At 40.6% G+C, this 10,699-nt stretch overlaps 1 protein-coding gene and 1 long non-coding RNA gene across 9 annotated transcripts in view; both read right to left on the bottom strand.

Moving 5' to 3' along the window:
• Positions 1-1,304, bottom strand: part of LOC118496219 — a 15,013-nt gene extending 13,709 nt beyond the window's left edge. The window contains exon 1 of the long non-coding RNA XR_004898726.1: positions 1,294-1,304. This is a non-coding gene — a long non-coding RNA (uncharacterized LOC118496219). The remainder of the gene's footprint in view (positions 1-1,293) is intronic.
• The window catches only part of mast2 (microtubule associated serine/threonine kinase 2), a 264,432-nt gene extending 256,686 nt beyond the window's left edge, over positions 1-7,746 (bottom strand). For 5 of the 8 annotated variants that reach the window (XM_031306591.2, XM_031306592.2, XM_031306593.2 and 2 more), the window contains exon 1: positions 6,840-7,746. In XM_031306591.2, coding sequence (XP_031162451.1) covers positions 6,840-6,920 — 81 coding nt within the window. In that variant the 5' untranslated portion in view covers positions 6,921-7,746. The remainder of the gene's footprint in view (positions 1-6,839) is intronic. The other 3 variants (XM_031306595.2, XM_031306597.2, XM_036007023.1) reach the window with 1 other exon arrangement.
• Positions 7,747-10,699: the final 2,953 nt, after the last annotated feature.

The raw sequence follows: 10,699 nt of genomic DNA, 5'->3' as shown, positions 1-10,699 counted from the left end.
CAGGTTTAAACAGCAGATGTTTACACAGGCTCTGTTCACAGAGGAGAGACCTGCTGTTCCTTTATCAAACATGCAGAAGGCATGCAAGCGCCTGGTCTACAATACCTGCTACATTAAATCCATTTGTTTTAAGTCAATGCCCTGTTTGGTGCCAAAATAGCCTCGCATAGGTCTGGCTACACCACAGATACATTCTGGGATAGGATTTCTTTAAGCCAATCTAAATCATCATGGGCAGCGCTAAGTAGAGCTGAAGATTTTTGCCTTGGTCTTGATTTCTATCATTTTACACGGGCTCGGGCCGGGCTCGGGCTTGCGCTCCGGGTTGCGCGGTAAATGAGCGGTCAGGTGATGCGTCAGGTGAGGCTGGCCTCTGGAGGACTTACTTTATTTCTTTGTTCCAACTTCCAAGTGGCCTGTAGCCTCCGTTAGTCATGAATAAATGACTCATTCTTGACAAAAGGCAAAAGAGCTGTGTGCATGCGCACATTTGAATAATGTCGGCTGTAAACGGGTTCGGGCTTTTAAAAAGCTGTCAATCAAGATGTACTTACAGCTCTAGCGCTAAGCTCCGGATGCAGCGACGGTGGCTCTGCTAAATAGTCTTGGGAAGGAACTTGTTTTGGTGGAACATTTGCACCCCGCTAAAGAAACAAGCCACATACAATATTAAATGAAGTTAAGTGTTCAAACAATACAGTAACGTGAGCTATTTAAATAAGCTGATACATGGTTAAACCTCATTAGCTCTATACCAGCGTATCTCCGTGTGTACTTGGTCCACAGCAATCCCACCAATCTGTCCCAAAACCTCCCAGTTAGAGAGGAAATGCCCTAAACATATTCTTTGTAAATCTTTACAATCATTCCCCGAAAGAACCAAGCAGGCCTGCCTTGTTGCACCATCCAAATTTTCTTTAAAACTTCCAATTTGTAGCATGTAGCTTGCTACCTCATTTGGTCCTCTTTCTTTATTCCTTGGTTGGTTATATATTCTATGAACTGGGGGAATGAACTGTCGTGGATCCAGACTAATGCCAAAACAATTGGCCAATGGACAGAAAAAGGATCAACAAAAACTTCTAGCTGATTAATTGTCATCAAGTCATCAGTTAAAAATGCCAATCGTTCTGTTTCCAGCTCCTAAAAACGGGAGGATTTGCTGCTTTTCACTGTTTTCTCAGCGTTTCCTCTATGTTGATTTTGTAGTGGCAGCCCGCCATGGCAACATTTTTGTTGTTCGGAGAGAGCTGCCCCCACTGCTAAAAAAAAAAAAATCCTAAAAGGAAACACTATCTACCATTGGCGTGACGAAGCGAGACACTTGAGGACGTCTCCTTGGACCGGTTCATCGAAAACAATCAAGAGATTAACATCGACAATGAAAATAATGGTTAGCTGAAGCCTTAGTCCTGTTGTTACACAACTCACAAACAAATACATTTTGGACAGATTTACAGCAGGATCCAAGCAGACAGCCCGTGGAAGTATTACAACGCCGGAACAGGGACGTGATTCATTACCCAGCATTCCACAGTGTAAGCAATAGGTAGATAAGTCGCTCTGGCTTGTAACCGCCCCGTCTGGTCCTGGATTTCATACTGTTTTAAACGAAAACACATAAAAACAGCAGCAGCTCAAAAACATCTGTCCGACTTCCCATGACACCATAAAGCACACTCCCTCAAACTCAACACCTCCCTCCCCCGGCTCAAAGCTGGCCCCCCGTTAGGCTGATTTTAAGACAAAGTGCTGATACTAAAGTAACTGGAAAAGGGTTATAAAATGTGACTTTTGAGGGCAAATCTTATTAATTCGAGTTTTTCGACATTTCCTTCATTAGTCAGATAAGATCCCAAATGGCCGGGTGGTGCGGTAATATCGCCTGACAGACTCCGTCAAATCAAACGTCCGGAAATGGAGGAACATGACTTCATGCAGAAATGTGAAATCATGAGCCGCGGCGCAATGACTTCATCTTTGGAAGCAGCCGTTATTATTAAGCCATATCCATTTTTATTGCAAACTAAGATAGCATCTAAAAGGGCTTCTATAAAACACAGTCAATGCTGGTCGACTGCTGTAGTGTTTGAGAGTTTTTCATAGAAGCAGTAGAGCTGGGTGGTGTTCAAAAATATTCAATACCGGTACCGATACCAATACTGTGACTTCGACTTCGATACCTGTTCCTAAACTATACTTTTTTCAATGCCAATTTTATAAAATCCATTTTAACAAAAAGAAATTATGGCACACATTTTAATTTTTCAGCTACTACACGAGACGTCTCTGTGCGTAACGTAGATTTTTTTCCGTTTTTTTTTTTCCACCAGGCGCGTCTGCGCTGCGTTTCAGCATTCGAATAGATTTTTTTACTATTCGAATTTTATTCGACTTTCGGAATTCGTTCCAACAGACTAGAGATGGCCCGATACCATTTTTTGCTTCCCGATACCGATTCTGATACCTGAACTTGCGTATCGGCCGATACCGAGTACCGATGCGATACCAGTGCGTCATATATTTTATTATGTTATAACAGCTGTATACTACTATCCCTGTATGGATGATATGATGTATAACAGCTGTATACTACTATCCCTGTATGGATGATATGATGTATAACAGCTGTATACTACTATCTCTGTATGGATGTGATATTATTTCTATCTTTGTTGTCGGTCTGGCTCAGGTTAAACTCTTTGTGAAACATGAACAAACACAAACAATGAATGCCCCAGAACTTTCTTTTATTCTCCAGTTTGACAGTCAGTAATAACGGAAAAAGAACATAAATAAACTACTTTAACGTAGAGTTTCTTTAGGGCTTTATTACGTGGTATCGGATCGGTGCATAAACTCCAGTACTTCCTGATACCGATACCAGCGTTTTAGGCAGTATCGGAGACTATACCGATACTGGCATCTCTACAACAACCTGACCTAAAAGATACGCGCCTGGTCTATTTTCATGCGAGCCGTTCAGACAGCCGGACAGGCACAGGCAGTGAAACAGCGAGAGTATCCAGTCAATTTACCAAAACTTATCTGGAAGGTAGATACTAGCTTAATAAACAGGACTGTTCTGTAAAGTACTTGTGACAGACAATATAATCTGCGAGTCGGGCAGCAGGACGCTCCGCTTCTGAGACGCTCCCGGTGTGGTATGGCGCGTGGCGGAGGACGGGAACAAAACAACGGCGCAGCCGGAATGCAGCACAGACGCGCCCAGTGGAAAATCATTCGGTCGGTGCCTAAAAAGTACTGCAGCTTTTGCTTTTGGTTCATTTTGCTTCAGTCCAGCATGCAGATCAACTTGCAAAAAAAATCTGCTCTTCATTATCATGCAACAATGAGGAGTAAAAGTAGACACGACTGATTCGAGCTAGGTTCAAGTCTCTGCGGGCTGATTTTCATACCAAAGGGAAACAAATGAGTGAATGAAAACCAACTGCTGCCTGAAAACACATTAAAAAGAAAGCACTCCAAAAAAATATGTCCACCAAAGCGGCAAGATCCTTCAAATGTGTTCAGTGAAGAGGTTACAAAACATTCCTGGCTCTACATGAGCAGCAAGAACTAATAAACTAGGGTCTTGTACTTACAAGTGGTGCAATACTGCAAACAGCTGCATGAGGCCCTTTATCTGTCTATGATCATTCTGCTCCAGTATGATAATCCAAATGTGTCCATGAGCCAATGTACAACATATACAGTGACAGCGCCAGAATATAATCAATTGAGTTCACGCAAATCAAATGCATGCATTTTGCAATGCGACCGCACTATGAAACTAACTAATGAGCTATCCCAGATTCACACAGCCCACATTAAACAAACAAATAGATACAGACAGACAGACAGACAGACGCACTATGAAACTGACTAATGAGCTAGACAGACACACAGACAGACAGACAGACAGACAGACAGACAGACGCACTATGAAACTGACTAAGGAGCTAGACAGACAGACACACAGATAGACAGACAGACACACAGACAGACAGACAGACAGACAGATAGATAGATAGATAGTAGGGCTGGGCGATAAATCGATTTTATCGATTAACTCGAATGTGTAGTTAACGTCGATTTGTTAAAATGAAAATCGATTTTCTCCTTAACATCAACCGACGCTCCCCTCTGGGCTCCCATAGCTCCGAACGGGCTCAGCCCTCGCCCCGTGCGTTTGCCATAGAGATACACAAACAACATGGCAGCGACAGGGACTAACATTAATTCTTTTCTTAACTAGTAGTTTCATTACTTACTTATCCGTAATCTCCGCCGAAATGACCGGCAGCTCGCGGTGCTCTGTCCCCGGCTGAGAGTCACCTATTCTCAGATAACTGAACCACCAGCTACCGCTGACCTGAAGGACCACCATGCGGGGCACCAGAGGCGGTGTAGAGGAACTCTTTTGCGGCTCACCACATCTACTAAATGCCGCTGATACGACCGAGCTGTGACGGAGGTCTGTAGCGGCTTAAACAACTAGCAATCGCCGCTCTGTAGCACGGAGCTCCTCTTCGACGTTTGTTTCTACCGCTAGTTACTACTAGGAGCTAGCTACAGGTATGCTACATTCAAGAGACCATGGGATGTTAATGTACGTTACTCAGCAACAGGTGAAAATAGGGGCAAGGTTGCGCAATAACGTTAAAATGATTTGAACTTTTAGCGAGGAACGAGAAGTGAATTACCTGTATGTGTGAAAACAGCTTTATCTCACGCATCCGTTTGTTGTTGAATCTATAGCCCCCCCCATCCAAAAAAAGGGAAAACATTCAAACCAATTTATATTTCCACAAAATTGGCATGAATAATCATAATGGTATACATGCCCCGTGTGTGTGTGTGAGTCAAAACAAAGTTAAAACTTGTTTTGAACAATTTCTTTGTCATCTGCAGATTGATTTTAAGTAGGGGGAGAAAAAAATCGATTTAAATCTTAAATCGGATTTTTTTGGAAGACATCGGGGATTTTATTTTTAGGTCATATCGCCCAGCCCTAATAGATAGATAGATAGATAGATAGATAGATAGATAGATAGATAGATAGATAGATAGATAGATAGATAGGGGTGCATGGGTCGATGCTAAAAGTGTTGATAACTTTAATTTAATTTTAATTCTAGGGGAGCTCAGAGAAATGTCAAAAGTTAAAAAGACAGCAGCACATATTCAAACATTTCAAACACACTCAACTTACGTACCATTGTTTTTCTAGGTTTGTGGAAGACGTAGGTGCACGTATTTGGCGAGGGGGGTTAGGGGTCCTCCCTCAAGAAAATATGACGTTTTTCAATTAAAAAAAAAAACATATGCAATTTTCATTTATTCTGTAACGTTATTATTGCCATGTCTGCGTCTTTCAACGTTGTAAAAGCTAGAGCAGATAAGAAATAATTAACACTCAAAAAGCTTAACGACAAAACTTGCCTTAGCCCTCATGTTGTCTTCCTGTCGACCATGCACCGTGCAAATTTTTATTTTTCTGGGTCAAAATTTTAAATTAAAACTTTTTGTTTTTGGTCGTCACTATAGCTTTGGTCGGGGGGGGGGGGGGGTTTTGTCACTTTTTTTTTTGACATTCGTCACTTTTCGCGGCGTTTTTCAAGCTTTTTACGATGTCTTTGTCGATTTCTTCTGCACTTTATTTGAAGTTTTTGTTTTTTTCCCAAGTTTTCGAAGCTTTTTTCACGACATGTCACTTTTTTTCAACGTTCTTTTGTCATTTTTTTTTTTTCCAATTGCTATAAAATTGAATAAAACACCCAAATTCAATGAAAGTAGTGAACTGATCATTTATTTTACTTGTGAAGAGCATCGTATGGACCCATCCACGTTACTTTTCTTTGACAATTTGGTTGAAAGAAACCCAAATTTATGATATAGAAACTTTTTGAAAATGGGTCAAATTTGACCCGAGGACAACAGGAGGCTTGAGAAGTCCACTGGGGACCGACTTCAACCATTAGATCTGAGAGGTCATTCAGTTAGTTTTGATGCTCACGTTGGTTTTTACATTCACTCGGCTTAGGTGGTAGCCCAAGCATTACAATGGCAGGGAAAACCCCGCATACAATCACAACAAGCATTAAATGTGACAGCAAACAGAACAAGAGTAGTGTACACAAGCAGTAGGACAAGCAGGTAACCCCGATGCAGACTCCCTCCTTTTCACACTGACTGCAAAGTCACGACAAAACGACAAATGCATCATCTTTGTTCACTGTCTAGCTGTCATAGTGCACTTAAACATTCCCCCAGTGCATCACTTTACATTTGCTTCACCTAGCAACCACACACACACACACACACACACAATGACTGAGCAGAAATCTTAATTTGATCACTTCTGATGCCAACTTGGCTATTTTAAATCTGCCTAATGCAGTATTAATACCACAGATATGATCAAGAAAAAAATCATGCAAAGGTGCAGGAACACTGAGAGCCGGAAAATCCCCAGTGACACACAAATGCATCCTACTGCCCAATGTATGTCTTTCAGAAAGGCAGACACTAGTATCCTAATCCAGGTAGGCTGCACTCTGTGTGAGGAGGAACTTGCTATTGCCTGTATAAGCTTAACTGAGCTAAAACATGTAAAATAAAACAGCGGCATTGTCCTTTAAGCAGACGAGTAGCCGGCTGTGCCAAATTGCAAGGCTGCGCATGTTGATTGAGAAACACAGATTGCATAGAAACATAAATTCATACATTTTTCAATGAGGTTTGGTATGTGTCACACGGTTCCTCTGGTATGTTTACGGTCCTGTGCGTGGGCTGATAACACAGTGACAAAGTGCCAGAAAGACTTCGCTACTCACCGCATCTTTCTCAGCTCTCCCGCTCTCCTGGTGCTCCATGTTACAGAGTTTCCTCTTGTTTGTATTTTCAGTCCTTTTCATAATATAAAAACCCTCCTTCTGTGTGCGTGTGGCCCGGATGAAAGGCTGAATCCTCTCGGTAACGTCAATTAGCTGGCTCGCAACGTGTCAGCTCGGCTGGTGTCGACTTCAGGGACACCTCGCTGCCAAAATGAAATTCATCGCTTGTTGTTGGTGCAGTTTGTTGAATTGAGAGTCCACTCGAGTTGGGTTTTTTTCAGCCAAACAGCCATTCCTGGCCAGTCCTGCTAACTTAAGAGCCTAGTAGCTACACTTTTTAGTTTCTGACTGCACATCTGGGAAAGCCGTTGTGACAAGCTGTCAATCAACCTTGCGGCACCAGCAGTTTAAAAACGGCGGTTTAACGTTACGAACGGCCGTTGGCGTTTACAAGGACAGTTTATAGTCTGTAGGGTAAAATATGATCCATGCTGGGCTGTTTTCTTGATGCCGTCTCTGGCAACAGTTCATCCGACCCAACTTGTTAGTTAGTTAGGTAGGTACCGCTAGGTAGGTAGTTCACGTTAGTAGCGGTGGATGCTAAGCTAGCTTCCTGCTGCGTGTCTAGCTGAGCGGCTAGCCCGGCTGCTGCTAACGTTTACCTGCACAGAAACACCGTCATGACACCCATGACAGGTTTGTCTTCACTCTGAACCGACGGTTCCAGATGGTTCCCACGTGAATTCTGCGCGTTTAGTCCGTCTCGCGTAGTTTTATCCGACAGTGGATGTCCTCTTCAGATGTTCTTCCATCGTTGGATAAAAGGCTATGCTCTCTGTGTGTGTGGGAGACACCGGCGGGTCGAGCTCTGTGTTGAACTGCAGTAGCGGCACGGCTTGTTTCCTGACTCTGACACGGTCACCGCGGTGGTGTCAAGCTAGCAAGAACGACATTGCAACATCCGGTTTGGATTTTAACAGAATAAAAGCATCGTTTATTCATAATCTGAATTTCCAACTGTTTGACTTTTTATTTGATATATGCAACTCTAAAACCTACGGTTTACGGTCTAAGGAGGAAGATATTTTTTTTAATTTATTTTGCATTTCGAGAATAAAGTCAACATGACGAGAATAAAGTCGAAATGTCGAGAATAAAGTCAACATGACGAGAATAAAGTTGAAATGTCGAAAATAAAGTCGAAATGTCGAGAATAAAGTCGACATGTCGAGAAAAAAACTTGATATTTCAAGAATCAAGTCGGACTTTTGAGAATAAACCAAACTACTAGCTATATTACCTATAGTATTCTACAAAATGCATGAACTCTTTCTCTTTTAGCACATAAACACAGTATGATGATAAGTATTAGGAATTTGAAGAGATTGTGCCGAAAATTGCGTCTGTTCAGAAGGAGAAACCACACAAACTTGGAAGAGGTGGCCAACTGAAATAGCTTGTAATGGACAGATGCGAGGGTATGTGTATGATTGTATAGGGTACGTATACGTGTATGGGTAGTGTTGTATCACAAGACACAATAAGACAATTGATTTGTCTGATCCTGATGGAGTGGAGCTCAGGCGAGCGCGGCACTCCAAGGACGTAACCCATCATGTTTCCTACATGGCAGCTGGCATGGCGGACAGTCGCTCTATTAAGTGATAAAGGAGTTGAATTTATTCTCGACATTTCAACTTTATTCTCGAAATGGTATAGTTCAACTTTATTCTCCTCATGTTGACTTTATTCTCGACATTTCGACTTTATTCTCGAAATGCAAAATAAATAAAAAAAATATCTTCCTACTTATTTTTTTTTCTTTGATGTGGCCCTAATGCTCCGTCGTAAAAAACCTGTGTACTACAGCGTATAGTAAAAATAAAAACAACATCAGACCCAAACGGAAACTAACAAATTTTTTTTTGAAATTTAGAGGAATTTAACGGACTGTTTTTCTGCTTAGGATGGAGATGTGTTGACATTCTGAGTTGTTTTTATGTTTAAAAAAATAATAATTAAAGTCTGCGGGAAAAAAATGCCCTAGTAGTGTGTAAAAACCAGCAGTATTTCTTGAAGTCGACTGTCTGACTTTTGATTATAATGATGTGAAAGATATAGTAAGATAAAGTATTTCCCTCTGAAATATTTAATGTATATACAGTACATTATATATATATATATATATATATATATATCCAGTATATAGACATTAAGGCATTTGGTCTAAAATGTGGTGATATCTTAGTTTTTCTACGTGACACATTTTATTTTGAAAGCACACTAATCTTCTTCCTTTCTTTGGCTTCAGCTTCACCTGCCGACACAGCTTCAGTGATGATTTCTTCATGTCAAATAGATGCGCGCAAACTCATCACATGCGAGACATTTGCAGACATAAATAAATAGAATACATTTTTAAAACGGTAATATGAATCCATTTCCTGTCATATTAAATACCTCCCTGAGTCTTTGCATGTGTGTGTTTGTCGGCTGAAGGTATCAGTGACAACTATTATAGTTTTGTTGGACTCTATTGCCTCCTGCTGGAAGACAATACAACATGCCTTAGATATGTGTCCTGTGTTTTTTATTTTTATTTTATTGATTTCCGAGTTAATTTCAGCCATGTACATCTCAGTGTGACTTTCTTTGTTTTAGTTTTTAAATTAAAAACAAATAGTAACATACTTCCAAGTTATTATGATGGTGAAAAATACAAGAAGCCTGACAATGATGATGATGTATTTATGAAAAATCGGTTAATTCTTGCACGTTTATTAATATACGGCATAAACATTCCCACTCCCTATTGCACGTTCAGTCAACCTGAAAAAACTGGAACTTTCCTACACATGGTCTGGGAGTGTGAACAGGTGCATGAGTTTTTGGAACAAAACAACATCAATAACATGACATTACATTTAGCTGACGCTTTTATCCAAAGCAACTTACAATTGCTATATTTATATCAGAGGTGGCACACCTCTGGAGCAACTAGGTGGTTAAGTGTCTTGCTCAGGGACACATCGGTTGATGTATCGCAGTGGGAATCGAACCCAGATCTCCCACACCAAAGGCATGTGTACCCACTGCTGATATCTGATGTGATAGGATGTCGAATTCGTACTGACCCGATTGTTTTGTTACTTAATGACGACTCTAAATTACATCTGCTTGGGAGACAGAGGAAAATTTGGCTAGCCGGCTCAACTGCAACCAAGAAAATGATAGCTCGGTGCTGGCTCCTCTCCCCACTCGCTTGGTATAAAACAGTGGTTGGCATACTTTCTGGACATAGTTATGCTTGAGCTCTCTACAGCAATGATTAACAAAGCCAAATCATCAACTGTCAGCCTATGGGAAAGCGCAGCAGCACAAATATCAGACCTAATGACCTCAGCATCACAAGAACTAGAGGAGAGGGACTTTGTTTGTTTATTGGTTGTTGTTGTTTTTTTGTTTTGTTGTTTCTGTTCTGTATGTTTGCATAAAAAAAAAAAAGTTGATCTAAATATATATATATATATATATATATATATATATATATATATATATATATACAGTGCTGCTCATAAGTATTCATACCCATGGTCAAGTTGACTAAAAAGAGGAATAAAAAAAATCATCTTTTGGAAATTGATCTTAATGCCTTAATTAAAGAAATGAGGAAAAATCCGACCTTTTAAGGACACCAATTTCTTTTGTGAATTAATAATGTACTGTAAATAAATAAATGTTCTTCCTTAAAATACAGGGGCCATAATTATACATACCCCTATGTTAAATTCCCATAGAGGCAGGCAGATTTTTATTTTTAAAGGCCAGTTATTTCATGGATCCAGGATACTATGCATCCT

The sequence above is a fragment of the Sander lucioperca genome, chromosome 11 (assembly GCF_008315115.2).
Source record: "Sander lucioperca isolate FBNREF2018 chromosome 11, SLUC_FBN_1.2, whole genome shotgun sequence".
In the NCBI taxonomy this organism is placed as follows: domain Eukaryota; kingdom Metazoa; phylum Chordata; class Actinopteri; order Perciformes; family Percidae; genus Sander; species Sander lucioperca.
Note: the sequence above shows the minus strand (reverse complement) of the source record. Positions and strands in the feature narration are given on the sequence as shown.